At 41.0% G+C, this 20,645-nt stretch overlaps 2 protein-coding genes across 2 annotated transcripts in view; both read right to left on the bottom strand.

Moving 5' to 3' along the window:
* Positions 1 to 184: 184 nt before the first annotated feature.
* Positions 185 to 3,637, bottom strand: LOC102232162 (E3 ubiquitin-protein ligase RBBP6-like). Its single transcript, XM_014475210.2, has 3 exons — positions 2,596 to 3,637; positions 1,451 to 1,550; positions 185 to 1,340 (listed from the first exon to the last, which is right to left on the bottom strand). The coding sequence occupies exons 1-3, from the start codon at positions 2,759 to 2,761 to the stop codon at positions 1,214 to 1,216; spliced, it is 393 nt and encodes a 130-aa protein (XP_014330696.1). The 5' UTR covers positions 2,762 to 3,637; the 3' UTR covers positions 185 to 1,213.
* Positions 3,638 to 10,125: 6,488 nt separating this feature from the next.
* Positions 10,126 to 20,645, bottom strand: part of LOC102228666 (voltage-dependent calcium channel gamma-3 subunit-like) — a 44,242-nt gene continuing 33,722 nt past the window's right edge. The window contains exon 4 of the mRNA XM_023334225.1: positions 10,126 to 10,836. Coding sequence (XP_023189993.1) covers positions 10,268 to 10,836 — 569 coding nt within the window. The 3' untranslated portion in view covers positions 10,126 to 10,267. The remainder of the gene's footprint in view (positions 10,837 to 20,645) is intronic.

A 20,645-nucleotide genomic window follows, 5' to 3' on the forward strand; every position in this document is an offset into this window, starting at 1 on the left:
ATAAGTATCTACTTCAGAGTTAAAAGTAAATCTAAAATACAGACAAAAATTTTAGTTTGTTCTGTCCTGCTTTTAAAAAGGCTGTCCATAAACAAATGCACATGAGTAGTAGGGGGCACCAGCAAAAGAATAAAAAATTATTTAAAAAAAAACTGTAGGATGCCTTGGAGCGAATACACAGTGATCTGGTGCAAGTGGATCTGACAAAGAACCACTGAAGAACTTTATTGACAGGTTCTGCAGCTTACAGGACACACGACACCATTCCACCTCTCTCTGCAGTAACCATGGAAGGCCTCCAGAATCAGGGCATTCATCTCACAACATCACAGGTTCGAGAACAGATTACAGCATCTTAGCAAAAGGAGCGTCATCAGGATCACCTTGTAAATATAATCTCAACAAGTCCAGATTTTCTTGAAGTCAAGAAAATCAGCTCAAAATTAGCTGTTTAAAAACTATATCTTAGAAGCTAAAAGCTCAGCTGCGTAAAACTGAGGGTTCGAAGGTCTAAAGGGGGTATGTGCAGACCATCCTTAAAGCAAGGCGGAATGAATATATTTGTGATGAAATTGTACAAGACAAAAGTGACAGATAAGTTATGGGAAACCATTTGAACAGATATATGTTTATGCACAAAAAACTTCCTGAACAAAAAAAAAAACCTGATAGATCTACTCAACTTACACAACTTCAGTCCTTAAAGTGGAATCAAAATTAATAACAATAGATCTCAGGCACACTTTAATTCCTTAAGTTCTTAACCAGATAAAATATGTTCACAGAAATCAACAATGACAATAAATTATCAATACAAAAATACCACAATTTTTCTTACAAATACCTTAAAACATTGGTCATAAAGCAGGCTACAAATCCACTTCATCATGAAACACAGGAAAGATTCAATCTTTTGTGAAAACTATAATGTGGCAACAATTCAACAGTCATTTCAATGCATATAAACAAAATGGCTGATTTGGTTCTTTAACGCCATCGCCTTTAGTCACCCTTTACATTAAATTGCTATTTCCAAAATAGAACTGAGGAACTGTTTTTAGAGTAACAAATTATTTCAGCTGTGGTGACTTCAACAAACCACTTGCCAAGAAACACGTCAAATAACAAGGTAATAATCTGAAGAACAACAAAATTAATATATAGGAAACAAGTGAACAGAATATTCAACTGGATTTCTGTTGACATAATGTTCTCAAGAGAAGTGACTAAAGCCAGATAGAGTGGGAGAGAGAGATGTGAGGAGGAGGACAAAGTGTTGTTCTGGGTTTGTTTTACATACGGGTCTAGAAGATCCAACCACAGCTGTGTCAGAACGATCTCTGCAAAAGCATAACAGCAAACATTAGCAAAGTTAGCTATGAATCAGAAAGCTAAAGAAAATATCTTCTTCAAAGCTAAAACATTGATTAGTGAATACAAAAATACGCACACAATGAACGTCCTGCCAGCAGGCTTTACTCCACCAATCGGAGTGCGGCGGACGATGACAGACGAGTGTTTTGGGATGTGGACCTCATCATCTGTGTATTCTAAAAAACACAAAGCCACCATTAAAATTCTAAATCCTGTGACATCCAAGACATTTATCAACTATATGTGCAGAACTGGGATTGAAAAATATAGATCTCTGTATCTTTCTGGTCATTTCGCTCCTGTGTTGTTACATACAAAACTTCTTTCCTTGTTAAAAAAAATAAAATAAAAAGGAACCATAGCTGCTGGTATGTTTTGTGCTGTCCATGCACCAACTCATATCCACCTTGGGGGCACTTAATAGCCACCTGGACAACTGATGACAGAATAATTTTCAATGTTCTGCTCAGTGGAGTAGATGACATAAGTAAAACATAGGGGAACATTTTTAGACAGAAAAAAAAATTCAATCTAAAAATCTGTAGTCAGTCAAAATTAAAAGATCATGATTGGCCAGAAAATCACAATCAGTGAACCCTTAATAGCTAACCAACTAGTATATGGACACTGGAAAATGGTAATGTGTTGATATGAGATACTGGTTCACTTTGGTGAAGCAGCAAATTGATTTTAAGTTTTAATATATTTTTTTTATCCGTGTAACAAATACAAATGGCATCTAATATGAATAGTACAGTGGTTATTGAGACACTTAATGTTGATATTTTGCGCTTACTTTAAAAGAAATGTTAACATTGTTAGACTGGAAGGGCTTTATGACTGAAATAATATCCAAGTGCAGGAAGCAGTTTGGCCTAATGTCTGATTAGGTCGGGGCTCAAGTGGCCCTCAAAAGGCTCTTAACTAAAATAACTGAAGATGTGGAACAAAACATAAAGAGCATTTTACAACTACTTTCTCCACTCCTGCCTCATCAACATTAGGATAAATTAGTTCTCCAATATTAAGCCACTTTTAACAACAGCACAGAGAATAATCACATCAACTGCCCAAATACATATCAAAAACCTGTAGGCCACTTTACGCCTTTTATTCAATACTACATTAAAGCATAAAACACACATGAGTTTTCTTCCATCATGTTATCTTACAGAATCAATTTTTTTCAGTTATTGTGCAATGTGTCAGCAAATAGAATACCTTCTCGCGTCTGCGCATTGGTGATTTGCAGGTCGCAGTCTGTGGCCTTGAGGCGCTCCCGAGCCATAATCTGCTTCTTAAGCTCGCTAAGTGTAATATGCAGTCCATCGAACGTGACTGTGTTGTAGTCCAGTTTGGAAGAAAATTTATAGTGAACACACGACATTTTTACAGGTCTACTTATAACCTCAATCAAGCACAAGATAAGGGAAAAAACAGATCTGTTATATAAAAAACAGCGTCAACACTGAACACATGAGGCTAAATGTTTAGACTTTAATTGGTAAACCTTCTTCCAGTTTGTTGAAACACTCTTGACAAGAGAAAGGGCTAAAATGTATTAAGGCTCAGCTCGCAGAGGACGACAGAGTCCATATCAAGTAAGTGCCACAGAAAAATGTACGACGTACGAGACCAAAGTTCATGAAAACACATTGTAATGCCACCAAATCCAAGAGAGCTCATGCAGCACAGTAAATTTTACGATACTGATATAAATGAGGCCAAGTCCTTGGTGAATTGTCCTTGGTGGAAACCCAAAGCGCCACAAGCCGCTCAGGCAGCTAGCAGCGGGCCTTGACTTTCCTGAGCAACAGTCTTATTTAGTGTCGTTCTGGTGCAGTTCCTTTTTTTAAAGACTACCGGGCCCTGTAAAAAAAAAAAAAAGTCCCAAAAATTCTGAGAAATCCTCCGAAGGAGTCCACAAGATTTTTTTAGACACTACCAGACCCTAAAATGTCTCTCTGATTTCGTTAGATGCGTATAAATGCTAACTAGCATGCTACTCAACACATTATGAAACACCAACGGCCTAACAAAAGCTAACAGCTAACGGTAACACCCCAGTCGGCAGCCAGATAATCTTCTAAATCCGTCAGTTACACGATTAAGGAGAAAATGGTTAACTTCGACGGTAATATTCCCAACAGAAATGAAAGTAATTCAGATGTTTTTTCGGTTTAAATCCATAAATCCATCTCGTTGGTCCGTGGTGCTCGTCTCCTCGCTGTTTCATCAAAATGGCGCTGGACGGAACCGGATGTATGCGGTATTTTGTTGTGGCGGAAGTCAGAATTTAGTTCTGTGAATGACGTCACACATTTTCTATTTAACCAAATAAATATGTTGTTTTCTATTGTTTATTAATAAAGCTCAAATGGGGGAAAAAGTCCTCAAAACAGTGGAAACTCTTTACTTTTGAATTCTCAAAACATGTTGGGAGCGACTAGGCAAGAAAAGGAAACCAGAAGATTAAGAAGAAAGCAAACTTACAACATCCTACACCTTCTCAAGAAAATCAAGCCGAATGAAATAAAATACAACAGAATAATCTACCAGGACGTTTGGATATTTTTGCATATAAAGACAGCAAAAGGAGCACGTATGGGAAATAATGGTTGAAAAAAAAAGAGGAAAACTAAGAATTCCATATTTTTGGGGGATAGGAAAATGCAAAATTGAACAATTGCCCATTAAAAATTTGTGCTAACAAATGGACTCTAAAACAATATCTTAGTTCTGCTATTCTTTATATATACGTATAATTGTATTAATATAGAAAAATGTTAGCAGTCCAGTTTTTCTGATTATCCAGCAGTATCACAGACTTTGGAAACTCAAACCCTCCTGTTGTCATGACTCTCTGTGAAACTGACATTCTAAATGATTTCAAATGACGTTTGGGCTCAGTATTGTTTTTCTCCCGCTGGCACAAAGCAAAACACACTTAATGTATAGACAGTCCAGAGCTACTGCTCCTGTTGTCTTAGTAGTGCATCTCATTTCATTGCCTCCTGATACTAAGATGTACAGCATGTCCTCTGAAGATGTTCCACTTTGTGTACTGTAACTATGCTGTAACATAGTTTATTCATGCATGCTCACACAAAAGAACATGAAATGCTTGTTCCTCATATGCACTCACTCACCAGTCACTTTATTAGGTACACCTTGCTAGTACTGGGTTGGACTCCCTTTTGCCTTCAGAACTACCTAAATCCTTTGTGGCATAGATTCAACAAGGTACTGGAAACATTCCTCAGAGTCTGGTTCATATTAACATGATAGCATCACTCAGTTACTGCAGATTTGTTGACTGCACATCCATGATGTGTCATGTTCTGTGTTTTTCTGTGTGTTTATTTAGAGTTTTCCGTGTCCCTGAGTCTTCGTGTTGTTCTGTCCTCCCTTTGATTACTCCCAGGTGTTTCTCAATCCCTGATTACCTCCTGTGTATTTAGTGTCACCTGTGTGTCTGTGTCTTTGTAGGGTCCTTGTCTAATGTGCGCTCAGTCCTTTGTGTGTCCAGTCGTAATCAGTTGCTACCGGCGTTGAGCCCTGGCTTCCGCTCAGTCATGCTGCCTGTGTTATTGGACCTGTTTTGGACTGTTTTGGACGTTTCCTTATCATTAAAACAACCATTATTCATCTCACCTGGGTCATCTGCGTCTACCTCACCACCTACACCGCATCGTTCCTGACATGATGTGAATGTCCCATTTCACCACATTCCAAAGGTTCTCTATTGGATTGAGATCTGGTGACTGTGGAGGCCATTCGAGCACAGTGAACTCGTTGTCGTGTTCAAGAAACCAGTCTGAGATAATTCGCGCTTTATGACATGGCTACTTCCATCCTACTGAAGTAGCCATCAGAAAATAGATACACTGCAGTCATAAAGGGATGGACATGGTCAGCAACAATACTCAGGTAGGCTGTGGCGTTGACACAATGTTCAATTGGACTAATGGGCCCAAAGTGTGCCAGGAAAATATCCCCCACACCAATGCACCACCACCAGCCTGAACTGTTGATACAAGGCAGGATGGATCCATGGCTCCATGATGTTGACACCAAATTCTGACCCTACTGAATCTGAATGTTGCAGCAGAAATCAAGACTCATCAAACCAGGCAACGTCTTTCCAATTTTATATTATCTAATTTTGGTGAGCCTGTGCGAATTGTTGCCTCAGTTTCCTGTTCTTAGCTGACAGGAGTTGCACCACGTGCAGTCTTCTGCTGCTGTAGCCCATCCGCCTCAAGGTTCAACACCTTCAGCACCTTCTCACATAGGCTGCTCCAGCTCCGCTGTCGTAGGGACAGATACAGGAAATCCTTCCTGCCACACGCCATCTCACTGTACAATAAAAGCTAAATCATTGTTCTGCACTAATCAGTCCAATTTTGCACAACTGCACTGTGGCACACTTGCTGTACATATATTTACATATACATACTGTATCTGCATTTTTTGAATCTTTGCAAGGACTGCTATAAGTTGCTTTTTATATTGACAGCATGTTATATTTTATTTTTATTTTGTCTACAATTGCTACTCAGTGGTGGTTGTTGTGTGTCTTGTCTCTATGCTGCTGTAACTGCTAAATAATTTCCCTGCTGGGATGAATAAAGTAATTCTATTCTATTCTATTCTATTGTGCATTTAGAGATGCTTTTCTGCATACATCAGTTGTAACGAGTGTTTATTTGAGTTACTGTTGCAGTTCTATCAGCTCAAACCAGTCTGACCATTCTCCTCTGACCTCTGGCATCAACAAGGCATTTGGCCCACAGAACTGCCGTTCACTGGATTTTCTCTGTAAACCCTGGAGATGGTTGTGTGTGAAAATCCCAGTAGATCAGCATCTCTGAAAATCTCAGACCAGCAAGCCTGGCATCAACTACCATACTATTGTATGTTCAAAAGTCTCTTTAATCACCTTCCTTTCCCATTCTGAAGCTCGGTTTGAACTGCAGTAGATCGCCTTGGCCATGTCTACATGCCTAAATGCATTGAGTTGCTGCCATGTGATTGGCTGATTCAACATTTGCATCAATGAGCAGTTGGACAGGTGTACCTGATAAACTGGCCGGTGAGTGTATAGTCGCCATCATCCAGAACTTTTTCTCTGTAGCTCTCTGCAGATGATTTTGGCCATATCTACGTGCCTAAATGCATTGAGTTGTTACCATGTAAGCTAACATTTGCGCAAATGAGTGGTTGGATAGATGTACCTAATAAAGTGGCCGGTGAGTGTACTTGTTTCCTTGTCACTAATGTAAGGGAAAATATATGAATATGCACTCTCAGTTGTAGACTCCTGAGATGCAACACAAAAGCAACAATAGTACACATGAACCCTTACCTATATTTTTGCTGTAAACTGTTTATTCAGAAGCTTTATCTTATGTAAACAAGGACTCAATTGCACAATCAAAATGGCAGACTCTTAGATTACATGTATGGAATGTTCACTTATCCATACACATGCAGACACATTGAAAGACAGTGTGTCTTTGTAGCTCTAGAGCAGCAGTGTCAAACACATTTTTATTTTGGGCCATATCAAAAATCTGAATGTTCTTGAAGGGCCGGTTGTGCCAGAATGTACTGATAAAACCCATTAAATTGCTAAAAAGATCAAAAAATAGTTGTTTCAGCATTCAATAAGTGCTTCTTAAAATGAAACTATTTTCAACGTCTTTTCACACTGATTAAAAACCAATCAAAAAATCCCTTCACTTGTTATTAATCACTGTATTGGTCACAGACTATAACTTGACATCAAATAAACCCAATGTTTTTGGCCAAATTTGAGGGAAAAAAAATTCAATGAAATTAGAAAGAATGTGGGGATTTGTTAATTTTGTGTGAATTTTGCAGATTTGTGAAAAACTGGAGGGAATTATTGATGGTCCAGAGGGCCACATAAAAAGCTACGGCAGGCCAGATTTGGCCCCCGGGCCTTGAGTTTGACACATGTGCTCTAGAGCAGTGGTTCTCAAATGGGGGTACGCGGACCCCTGGGGGTACATGGAGGTACTGCAGGGGGTACGTGACGCTTTTCAAAATATCTTTAAAAAATCAGTAGGCTCCTCATAATAAGTCTTGGGAAAAATTATTTTGTAAAAAGTTCGATAAAATATAAATGTGTGTTCATGCACTGAATTTTATATTCAGTATTTAGTTTCAATATCCTTTAAAATAAAACGGTTTGACTGGTTTTATACCTTCCTGGTGGTCACCGTCTTCTGTTTTTCTTTTTTGTTTAACCATGCAATGTTTGTAATATGGATGTATTTGTCAGGTTCACTGATATAAGTTGTTTGGCTTTAATAAATCAGACAGTGATTTTAAAGCACTGTACCTCTTTTTAATTCCAAAAATGTTTTGCCCGTGTCAGGGGGTACTTGACTAAAAATATATTCTTAAGGGGGTACATCACTGAAAAAAGTTTGAGAACCACTGTACTAGAGGATCTAAAGGTGTTTTGATTTTGAACATGTATGACAAAAAAAAGGACAGGAACAAGACCCAGTTATGTCCCTGTCGGATATATGGATCATTGGGTTGCATTTAGCTTTGTTGGCATCATGAATACTCTCATTACCATTTAGAATAACATTTTGCATATAATGCAGAGTGTTGATGCAAAAGATGAAATCATATTGAGTCTGGTTTGTTTGGTACATAAAATGTACTCACAGTAAGTACAGAGAGTAGTTGCATTGACACAGCAATGCAACAGTTCAGGGGTAATTAGCAATGGTAATGCTGTATATATCAAACATGACTTAAAATTCAAATCAAATTCAAATTCAAAAATGCTTTATTAATCCCAAAGGGAAATTAAATGTTGTTGTAACTCATTAATTTAGACTCTTAAAGAGCCATTTAAGATAGCGATGGCTGTTGGCAGAAAAGATCTTCTGCAGCGGTCTGTACTGCACTGAATCTGAAGAAGCCTCTGACTGAAGATACTTTGCTTTCCCCAGACAGTCTCATGAAGAGGATGGTCAGAGTTGTTCATAACTTTCTTGATTTTATGAAGAATCCTTCTTTGCATCGTCATCTCCAGAGGTTCCACAGTCGTCCCCAGAGCAGAACCAGCCTTCTATATCAGGCTGTTGAGCCTTTTCAGGTCCCTGGCGCTGATGCTGATGGATGAAGAGATGACGCTCTCAACAACAGACTTATAGTTGATCTGCAGCATCTTGCTGCAAAACTTAAAGGTTCTTGGCTTCCTCAAGAAGTCCAGTCTGCTCTGTCCCTTCTTACAGACAGTTTCACAGTTGCATCTCCAGTCCAAAGAAATTTGACTTCTCAAACGCCTTGAAATTGGGCCTCTGTCTCCTTAAAAAGATCCTACTCTTTCCGACAATTCGCCTTCAACATCATTATAACTACGTTTCAGCACCATGTTTTTTTTATTTTTTATGAGGGAATTACTTTATAACATGATGTAAAAAACACACTATTTTACATAATACTGCCCCTTCAATATAAGTTTTACCAGGCTGAAGTACAAGTCTCCAAAAATTAATGAATTTGTACCTGAGTGCACATGCAGCTGGACTTTGTATGTTGCTTTTGGAGCAATGGTTTCTTCTTCTCTGAGTGACCTTTCTGCCCATGTTTGTGCAGGATTTGTTTCACTCTGGACAATAAAACTTTCTAACCAGCTTCAGCATTTTTACAAGCTGTTTTTAGTCTTGTTCTTGTGTAATGTAGACAATTATACGCTCAGACAGGTTTGCTTTTCTTCCCTGCAACAGAAATTGCCCCTTCCCTGAACGGAATGCTGATTGAAAACTACAGTGGTATTTATACATGTCTTCTGCTGCCCCCTTATCCCTTCCTTGCAACACTCAGGTCTGTTTACCAATTCAGAATTGTCTTGAGGAATAATAAGATTTGTTTAAGTATAAAAGAGGCTTTAATGCTGAAAATAATCAAATGTAACATGTCATCCAGCACTGGGCTCCACTCAGCTCACTTTAGGGGTGACTCCAAGTAAAGCAACATGTAGCGCGAGTTCTTGTTTAATCTTATCATTCTGGACCCTAAGTTTTTGTTTATGTGTGACTATCTCCATTCTAATATGTTATGTTTATGAAAGCTTGTAGCTTTCATAAACATAAACATTTGTGTGTGTGTGAGGGGGGGGGGGGCTGCGTGTATGTGTGTGTGTGTGTTTATACAGATAAAAGAGACAGAGGAAAACACAGAATCATATATCCATAACACTTACATGTAAATGTTTGAAGAAAAGAATTGAGTACTTTCACTGTACCCAAGGAAGAACCATACTTGTGCTTTCTTCTTGATATCTTTGCTGATTTTTATATTTTCCCATGGTGCCTCACAAGGAAGCAGTGGGTTTGAGTGTTGTTCTTAAAATATATTCATAGTTGTATCTTCATTTAACTCAGATGTTGTGAATTAACCTAGAAGAATTTATAAAGTTATGTCTGGGCTTTTCTAAATAGCTTAATGACAAAACTTCTGAATTTAAGGAAAGCAAGAATATCTCATTATTCTAATATTAAGCAAAAAGAAATGATTTGGCAATCCTAAATAATCAAAATCTGGAATATTTTTGTCCAGTTAAATGTCAGAAAGTGAAAAACATGGCTGTGCTCTCCTACACAATGCCTGTAAATTTCTGGTGTCAGCTGTATCAACTGTACCTTAGCAACAGCACAAGCTACTGCAGTTTAATGGATATTAAACTGTGCTCTTGTTGACTGCTTTACTGTTATAAATCAAAGAAAAAATGATCTGGTCTGCATCTGAAATAAATATTTGATCAACAAAGAAGTCTGCACTCTGCTCGCGTCGAGAGGTCCAAGAGATGACTGTCTTTTGTCCCTTATCAACCCTGTGTTGCTCAGACAGGAGTGGTTCTTCGATTGGACACACAGTTTCCCGGCAGCATGTCTGTGTTGTGAAGGGCTGCAGTTGTCAAGTCCTCCACCCCGAAGTCAATCTTATTCTTCTTTAGCGGTGAAGCTAAGGCGTACAGCATAAACTCTGAGCCCATTGTCATTGGCATAGGCAGACCAGCCACCATGGTGACTTTAGATTCAGCTGAAATGCTTGGCTCCTGGTCACGTAGTAGTGATGTTTGGTAACCGTGGCAGGTTGAGTCTGCTGTGCTGTGATTGCTGCGGTAGCTATAGCGTCTGCTGTGGTTGTAGTAGTATCGGTTGCGGTATGATGAAGAGTTTCGGGAGACTGGAGGCTTCATGAGTGAGGGCCGGCCTTTGGTGCGAAGCTGCCTGTGCTTTTCTATAAACACGTGTACTGCCAGGACACCCACCATCTCGGCCAGCACAAAAGACAGAGCTCCAAAATAAAACGACCAACCGTAGGAGTAGCTCTTCTTGTTGTCGCTCTGACTGGGGTCCCCAGAGTTGGCTGATATGTACACAATGATGCCAATGATGTTACTGAGACCTGTTCAGGGTGATAGAGGCAGAACAAGGGGTTTAACATTCTGGCAATGAAATTCTGAAAAATGTGGCAGACATTTTAGTTGATCCTCCTCCTTCACACTGATACACCTAAATAAAAACCAGTACTACCAATTGTCTTAAGAAGTCACAAATAGAATCTGTGAAGTCTCAAAGGTTTGTTAGAGAACATCGGTGACCAAACAGCATCATTTAGAACAACCAACACAACAGACAGGTCAGGAATACAGATGTGGACAAGTTCAAAGAGACAGAATTATATGTTTTTCAGGTCCATGGTGTCATTTTATAGTGTAATCAGTATGTTAACTTCATTTGTTATAGAAAAAACTCTATAAATATGAAATTAAAAGAAATTTTATTTCCTAATCTAACACCTTGAAATTGGGTCACTGCCGCTTTAAAAACCCCTGTTTTTATGAAACTCAGTCTTCAGGAAGTCATCACAACATGGCTCCTCTATCAACCCTTTAAGAACGTTTTTACCAGCGTTGATCTGAGAAGTAGCTCCTGTGAGCTCAGCAGGTGCTCAGTTCCACCAGGTTTTTGCAGATTTGCTGCTGGCTAGTCTGAAGGAGCTGAGTGGGGGAGTTATAGGAGAGGACTGGTCTGTGAGGCAGAAGGTTAGTACACTCTAAAACTTGACAGGTTGACTTTACTTAAAATGTTTTGGAAACCGATTGCCCTGAAAAATGTAAGTGTAACTATTAGTTTTACGTTTGGTTTACTTAACATACTAACCTGTACACAGTACAGTATACTAAGGAAAATATTGGAAAACAATTGCCTTAAATAAAACTAAATCAAATGAGCAGATTTTACTTTAAAATGTATACAAATTTGCTGCATCATAAAAATCAAATTCACACAACTCAAAAATGTTAGTATGTGTACGCTGTGCATCATATGTTTACCCAACTTGACTAACTTGATGATTGTGAGTAAGTTGCAATGACATACTAATTTAACTCTGTAGCACAAGGATGGAGCTTTACTCATGGTTTTTATGTGATTTAATTCCTTTAGCGTTGTAATCCACATATCACCAGCATAAGAGCTGAAATACATATAGGATGTCTCTAACTAATCATTTTACAATGTTTTCATTCTTATGTTACTTCAAGTCTATGATAAATAAACATATTAACAAACAAAATATACATTAAAGGAAATACTTTTTACAATCAACACACCTTTGACTGAAGGGGCTGCCAGTATGAAACAATATTTTTAGTTGCTCCGTGAAAAGCTGCTCTACTAACTGTTGGAAAAGCTGCTCTAACTGCTGTAAGTCTCTAAGTTGAGGGAAAACAAATCAACAGTTATACAACAGCACAAGGCAGAAAATGCTACATCAAAAATTAAAAGTATACAGCTTTAATCAGAATTCAAAATTACTGTTAAAATAAAACACATTCAAATTTGCTGCAATAAAAAAACACTTATGGTTACATACAAACTCTAAATCTAATTAGTTTTCTTGACTTAAAAATAAGTTCTCATTAACTTGCTCAATTTTAGTGAGTGTCACTTAATAAATCACACAGATTTATTAAGTCACTTAAGCCCAGTTCACACGCGATTTTAGAATAGTCGGTCTATTCTCAAAACGTGAGCGACCACACACTAGCCGATTTAAAATCGTAGGTGTAACGGGTTCGATCGTAGACTGTGAGGTTTCATTCAAGGACATTCCAATTCCAGATACAAAATCCAATAAAATTCTGCGCTACCACACCTGAATATAGAGGATACAAACATGGACAACGACAATGACGTGGAAGCGGTAGCTTTAGTTTGTGGACTGATGTTAACCCAAAAAAGACGCAACAAAAAATCAAAGCTTTGGATTAAGAACTGGAGACATCGCGAGCAAGGATTATATTTGCTGCACCACAATATGGAGGTTAGTTTTTTTTTTCTTTTCCTCATAACAAATACTGTTTTTAATTTGTTCGGTTTTGTCGTTTAATTAACCGTTACCGTTTTGTAACCCACGTTAAAATCTGACAAATAGGAATAAATAGCTGCTCAGTTAAAATCTGAATAAAAAGGAATAAATAGCTGCTCAGTTAAAATCTGAATAAATAGGAATAAATACTTGCCCATGTTAAAATCTGACATAAATAAGAATAAATAGCGGATTAAAAGTCTGAACAGAGAATAACGTCGCTGCCCCTTTAAGGAACCAGCGTCACAGACGCGACGCCTGGGTGACGCTGCGGTGCACAAACCAGAGGGAGAGAACAGAGGAGGAATCGGAGGAAAAGAGCAGTTGATTGATTAACGGAAAAAAAAAAGTTAATATTATAGTTAAGAAGACATAATTTACCTGGTCGGAAACTGACTGGGATTTTATGAGAACTGAGTTACATCGGTTTTGGTGAGTTTTGTGTTTATTTTCTTACATATTCACCGTATTGTACTTTTCCTTTTGGCAGAAAGCTAACGCTTAAGACGTAGCTGTTTGAAAGAAATACTCCGTTATAAACTGTGATCAGGTTAATGTATAAACGGTTATCCAGTTAATATGTTGAGTTTATGAAGAAGAATTTATTTGTATAATTTAAGGATTTAAAAAGAGTTTTGTCGTGTTTGTGGCCTGTTACACAGGTCAGGTTTTTTTGTTCGGTTGGAAGCTCAGTCGGAGCGAAGATTGGTCTGCCGTGTGCGACGTCCACATTCACAGACGGGATTCAAGATGGCGAGCCAGACCTAGACCTTCAATTCATCTTCTCCATCATATCAGGGAGGGACTCTCCTGCGTATGATAATTCGCTGCCGGAGCGGTAGGAACTTCAGGAACTGGTTCAAACCGAACTGAACAGGATTAAGAACTGATTTAAGAACTGGTGAAATTATCATTATTTTTCTGGACTGAATCAAAACTGAAGCTTTTCATTGAACTGAGAACCTGAATTCACATTTGGACTTGAACTCGAGTTTAAAGTGGCATACTTGGCTTTTCATATGTTATGTCTCTGAATGTGAATTGAATAATTGTGGTCCACTTTGATTTGTTTGAAGGTATTTCCTTACCTGTGAAAGAAAAAAAAAGCGAGTTAACTCAGAGAAAAAATAGGAATCCTAAAATAGGTGCAACCTAAGAAAAGGAGACCGGTCTAACTAACTTAAATTAGTTTGACTAAAATAACCTAGGAAAAAGAGACTGGCCTAACTAAATTAGATTAGTTTTACTGAAATAAGCTAGGTGAACTAGTGAGTAAAAAGAAGTGATACATTTTTCTTTTTCTTCTTTTTTTAGGGGGGTTTTGTGTATTGTGTTTCATGTGTGTTTTGCATTCAGTAAATTGCTGGCTTTTTGCATTTAAAGCAGCGGTCTCTGGTGTTGTTATTCTTGCTTCCCCACTCCTTAGAGCCTAGAACTGGTCCAGTAGCACAGTTAGCCGTGTGATACCGGTGCTACAACTTGGCGAGCCAGCCAGGAGTGGCTTAAAGCATTTAAACTAGAAACCAGAGACCGTATAATATTGTTCTTAGTGTAAAAAGAATAAAAAATGGATGTCGTTCAAACCAGTAGTGTAAAAATCCCTAACTCAGTCATAGTTAGCGGTATAACTGACACAGAAACTGATGACGAACTAAGCGACTTCCTGAAACAATATGGTTCCATTCAAAGGGTAATTCCAGTAGACCTCACTGAACCAGAGTCAGCCAAGCAGATTATTGTAGAGTATACGTATAGTGTAGCTATGCAATCTCTCTTACCTTCATTGCCATACAGGCTTAACAGTAAGACTAGGACTGATGTCACCTACTACATCAGAGCCTTAGCTAATGTTTACACACCTGTAGTTAGCAAAACAGCTACACAGACTTACCTTTCCGAGTTAAAGGACATTGCAAAACAGACTGGTAAAGACTTTGCAGCTGTCCTCAGAGAAGAGCTCTCCCTCATTAGTGAGACTGTTGATCTAGATCACTCAGAGTCCCAAGATGAAGATGCCCCTGAATATGCTGCACATGTAGGCCTCCTGCCCAGTATGGCCCCGCAGCAGCACGTTCAACATCATTGGTCCCCACCATCGACACCATCTAAAGAAAAGGCACAACCCGCTCTGAAACTCTCTGACGTCAATCCATCTGATATACAAAAAGTAATTGTTGAGCACATAGTGAGAAATGAAGACTCTGCTCTGCAGGTGCACACTTCCTTGAGACTCAGACCCTTCTCTGGGTGTGTCCCACGTCCCAACAGTGAAGTAGATTATGAGACATGGCGCTCCAGTGTGGAACTTCTCCTTAAAGATATGACACAGTCTGATCTTTACAAGTCGCGAAAGCTTCTTGAAAGTCTCTTATCACCTGCTATTGACATCGTGAAGCACCTGACACCTGATTCTCCCCTTAGTGCGTATTTAGAGATCTTGGACTCTGCTTTTGGCACAGTCGAGGATGGAGATGACCTCTTTGCCAAGTATCTCAACACAATGCAGGATAATGGTGAGAAACCCTCAGCTTACCTACAACGGCTACAGGTCATGCTGAGCACCACCCTCAGAAGGGGAGGTGTAACTGCAAGCGACCTTGATCGGCATCTTCTCAGGCAGTTTGTCAGAGGCTGTTGGGATAACATCTTGATAGCTGAACTCCAGCTAGAACAAAAGAAGCAGAATCCACCTACCTTTGCTGAACTTCTCCTGTTACTCCGTACAGCAGAAGACAAACGTTCTTCCAAAGCTTCACGCATGAAACAGCACTTCAACGTTTCAAAACCAAGAGTGTCTTCTCATTATCAAGGCATTTATGTGCAGAGTGAAGAGGACTGCGGCTCATCTCAGCCAGCTCCTGATCACAGGTCTGAAATCCAAGACTTAAAGAAACAAATAGCTGACCTACAGTCCCAGCTCACACGCATCACGCAGAAAGACAATAGAAAAGCTAAATCTGCTGCCAGACCACTAGCTCCCCAGACAGCTGGCACACATTCCCCAGCTATCACTCACACATCTCAAAGGTTGCAGCCCCACAGCCGAGATGCAAGCATCAGCACAAGCAATAGACCAAGGCCCTGGTATTGCTTTAGATGTGGAGAGGATGGGCATATTAAGCCTCAGTGTGAAAGCGAGCCAAACCCATCTCTGGTGGCTGAGAAGAGGAAGCAGCTAAAAGAAAAGCAGTTAGCATGGGACAGACAACATGGCACTTCAAAGCCTGATCCTTTAAACTAGACCCAGTTCCGGTTGTGGGACAAACAGGGACTGGAACACAGGCAAAATGTCCCAAAAAGAAGTTGCACAGAGCCCATGTGTACTCTCACACACAAAGACAGTCAGTAACTTTGCCAAAAGGTCTGATTGGAGCCAAGTGCACCGCACAAGTGACCATAGCTGACAAAGACTGTAGCTGCTTGTTGGATTCAGGCTCCCAAGTATCAACAATTCCCAACTCCTTCTATCTAGAGAACCTGTCTCACTTGCCTCTCAATTCTTTGAACGACCTGCTAGAAGTGGAAGGAGCCAACGGTCAAAGCGTCCCTTACCTTGGCTATGTTGAGGCCACCATCAGATTCCCAAAGAGCTTGCTTGGAGTCGACATCGAGGTACCTACACTGGTCTTGGTTGTACCTGACATGCGCTCCACGTTGTCATCAGTGCTTATAGGCACAAATACCTTGGATGTTCTCTATGAGAAGTATGCAGAGATTGCACCTCAAAACTTTGAGTCTCTTCCTTATGGCTACAAAGTCGTCTTAAAGACCCTTGAAATCCGGAAAAAACTGTCTGTTGATTCCAACCTGGGGAAGGTGAGACTTCATGGTAGAGACCTCGAGACCATTTCAGCTGGACAGACCAAAGTCCTTCAAGGATCAGTGAGCTGCAGGACATCTGACGTTGGAAAGTGGGTGATGGTAGAGTCACCAAAGTCATCGTCCCTGCCTGGCGGCATCCTGGTGGCAGATAGTCTGGTGAGTCTACCACCAAAGCCATCACGCTGCATCCCAGTCACGCTCAAAAACGAGTCACAGCATGACATCACCATGTCCCCAAGGGCTGTGATAGCAGAGATACATGTTGTTGAGAGTGTTCAACCTGTCAAGACCCCTGGCTCAGACTCTCCTACAAAACCTGACCAAAAACCAAATCTCGACTTTGACCTTACTGATTCTCCTGTACCCAACGAGTGGAAAGAGAGGATAACAGAGAAATTGAGCTCCATGCCAGAGGTGTTTGCAAGACATGAGCTTGACTTTGGCCGCACTGACAGAATCAAACACCATATAACTCTCAGTGACGAGACACCATTCAAACATAGGCCAAGACCTATACATCCGCAGGACATAGAGGCTGTGCGTACCCATCTCCAGCAACTCCTCGATGCAGAAGTCATCCGTGAATCAGAATCGCCTTTCTCCTCGCCAATCGTAGTTGTCAGGAAAAAAGATGGCGATGTCAGACTCTGCATAGATTATAGAAAATTAAACGCACAAACGGTAAAGGATTCATATGCCTTACCTAATCTGGAAGAATCCTTCTCAGCGTTGACCGGGTCCAGGTGGTTCTCGGTTCTCGATCTCAAATCAGGCTTCTATCAAATAGAGATGGAGGAAGCAGACAAACACAAAACCGCATTCGTCTGCCCTCTAGGATTCTTTGAATTCAACAGGATGCCTCAGGGAATAACCAACGCCCCTAGCACGTTCCAGAGGCTTATGGAGCGTTGTATGGGAGGGTTGAACTTGAAGCAAGCCCTAGTTTTTCTGGACGACCTCATCATCTTCTCCTCTACATTGGAGGAGCACGAGGAAAGGTTGATGTGCGTGCTCAACCGATTGAAAGAGTTTGGTTTGAAACTGTCACCAAAGAAATGCAAGTTCTACCGAACTTCTGTAAGATACCTCGGCCACATTGTGTCTGAAAAGGGCATTGAGACCGACCCTGACAAAGTAGCGGCATTAAAAACCTGGCCAAAACCAAACAACTTGAAGGAGCTAAGAACCTTCCTGGGTTTCTGTGGTTACTACCGACGGTTCATTAAAGACTACTCAAAGATTGTGAAGCCACTCAACGAGCTCACTGCTGGCTATCCACCGCTAAGGAAGCACGCAAAAACCACAGTGAACCCTGAGAAGTATTTCAATCCAAAGGACGGCTTTGGTGACAGATGGACGCTCGCTTGCCAAACAGCGTTCGACACCATAATTGAAAAACTGACAACCGCACCCATCCTCGGATTTGCTGACCCCAAGCTCTCTTACATTTTACATACAGATGCAAGCACTTCGGGCCTCGGTGCCGCTCTCTACCAGGAGCGACAGGGACAGAAGCGCGTCATTGCTTATGCAAGCCGAGGTCTGTCAAAGTGTGAGTCCAGGTATCCTGCTCACAAATTAGAATTTCTTGCCCTTAAGTGGGCAGTAACAGAGAAATTCCAGGATTACCTGTACGGAGCCACATTCCTTGCTGTCACAGATAGCAATCCATTAACGTACATTCTTACCTCAGCTAAGCTCGACGCCACGAGCTACAGATGGTTGGCCGCTCTGTCGACGTTCGATTTCCAGCTACAGTATAGAGCTGGTAAGCAGAATCAGGACGCAGACGGGCTGTCCAGACGTCCTCATGGCAAAGCACCTGATGACACATCGTCACAAAAAGAGTTGGAGAGGATACAACAATTCACAAAAAGACACTTGTCAGAGGCTGATTATGCACATTTGAATGAAAGCACCATCAAAGCCATCTGTGAGAAGCACTTGGTCCATGAAGTAATCAACAATCACCCTGGGGAAACATCACCCAGCACCACCTTGGTTGTGTCACTTGCCCACCATCCAAAGGCTCTCCCTCAAAGCTTTGAAGAGGAGGATCAGCTTGGTGGCTTACCTGTCATCCCCCCGTTATCACCAGCTGAACTAAGAGACAAACAAAATGCTGATCCCTGCATTGGTGAAGTACTCAGGCAAGTGGAGTCCGGAGAGAAACCCCCTCCATCCTTGAGGAAAGAACTTCCTGAGCTTGGTCTCTTATTGAGGGAGTGGAACAAACTGGAGGTTTCAAATGGTGTTTTGTATCGCAGGCGACAAGAGGGTGCTCAGACTCACTACCAGCTTGTACTCCCAGAAGCCCTGAGATTCGTAGTCCTCGAGAGCCTCCACGACAACATGGGCCATATGGGCACAGAGCGCACGCTAGATCTTGTCAGGAAGCGGTTCTATTGGCCCAAAATGTCAACTGAGGTGGAAAATAAAGTCAGAACCTGCAACCGTTGCATACGACGTAAGACCATGCCCGAGAAAGCTGCACCACTCATCAACATCGTGGCCACGAGACCACTCGAACTCGTGTGCATGGATTTTCTCAGTGTGGAGCCGGACTCAAGTAACACAAAAGACATTCTGGTCATCACCGACCATTTTACGAAATATGCAGTGGCAGTCCCCACCCCGAATCAGAAAGCCAGGACAGTGGCCAAGACTTTGTGGGACCACTTTTTCGTCCATTATGGCATTCCTGAAAGACTCCACAGTGACCAAGGTCCCGACTTTGATTCCCGAACAATAAAAGAACTGTGTGAGCTCATTGGCACCAAAAAGATAAGAACCACACCCTACCATCCGAGAGGGAATCCTGTAGAACGCTTCAACAGGACCCTGCTCAACATGTTGGGAACCCTTGAAAACCAGAAGAAGAGTCACTGGCGAGAATATGTCAAGCCATTAGTACATGCTTATAATTGTACTAAGAACGAGACAACCGGCTTTACCCCTTACGAGTTAATGTTTGGGCGTCAGCCGAGATTGCCAGTTGACCTAGCCTTTGGCCTACCAGTCAATCATCAGCCAGGCTCTCACTCGCAATATGTCCGCAACCTGAAATCTCAACTTGAAGACAGTTACAGAGTAGCAACTGAGAATGCTAAAAAGACAGCCGATCGCAACAAAGCAAGGTTTGACAAGCATGTCGTTGACTCCACCTTGATAGCAGGCGACAGAGTCCTGGTCCGAAATGTCCGTCTCAGAGGCAAGCACAAGTTAGCTGACAGGTGGGAGTCCGACGTGTATGTTATCCTGAGACAGTCCGGAGACGTCCCAGTGTATGTTGTGAAACCTGAGACAAGAGATGGTCCACAAAGAACTCTTCATCGTGACCTCCTGCTGCCATGCGGTTTCCTTACTGTGACCCCGGTCGAAAGCGAAATTAACCCGCCAAAGGCAGTAAGGCGACCAAGAACTCGACAATATTCTAAAGATAACACATCAGATGGAGCTGATGAGGATGAATCCCAATCTGATTCTGAGGAATATCACTATCAAAGAAACCTAAAAGTGGACACAATAGGTTTCAACCTGACCTCCGGACCTATGGAATACTTACCTGGAAGGATCGAACCAGAACCTGACTTGGCTACTGTTGAGCAAAATCTTTCAGACGTAGCTGAAGCTTCCCCTGATAATTCTCCAGTAGAAACTGAAGAGAGAGACTCACCTGATCCTGAAGAGAGAGACTCACCTGATCCTGAAGAGAGAGACTCACCTGATCCTGAAGAGAGAGACTCACCTGATCCTGAAGAGAGAGACTCAATTGCTGAAGAGGAAATTGGGAACCTACCTGAGAAAGATCCGGATAATATCCATCCTTCTACTCAACCTGCTCAGGAGAGCAAAGAAAACACAAGTGATCTGGGTCAAACAGACAACCAAAATGAAAGTGACTGTTCGGGGAGACCTATCAGAGACAGAAAAGCGACTAAAAGACTGACTTATCCTGAACTAGGAAACCCGTTGATTACAATAGTTCAGTCTTTATTTCAAACCTTGAGTGATGTATT

This window comes from Xiphophorus maculatus, chromosome 5, assembly GCF_002775205.1.
Source record: "Xiphophorus maculatus strain JP 163 A chromosome 5, X_maculatus-5.0-male, whole genome shotgun sequence".
NCBI classification, from domain to species: domain Eukaryota; kingdom Metazoa; phylum Chordata; class Actinopteri; order Cyprinodontiformes; family Poeciliidae; genus Xiphophorus; species Xiphophorus maculatus.

Bases quoted from the DNA above. Each gene is read 5' to 3' on its own strand.
- LOC102232162 (XM_014475210.2), bottom strand. From the start codon at position 2,761: ATGTCGTGTGTTCACTATAAATTTTCTTCCAAACTGGACTACAACACA. The intron at 1,551-2,595 runs GTATTCTATTTG...TGTGTTTTTTAG, and splicing joins CAATGCGCAGACGCGAGAAG to AATACACAGATGATGAGGTC. The intron at 1,341-1,450 runs GTGCGTATTTTT...ATGCTTTTGCAG, and splicing joins GCTGGCAGGACGTTCATTGT to AGATCGTTCTGACACAGCTG.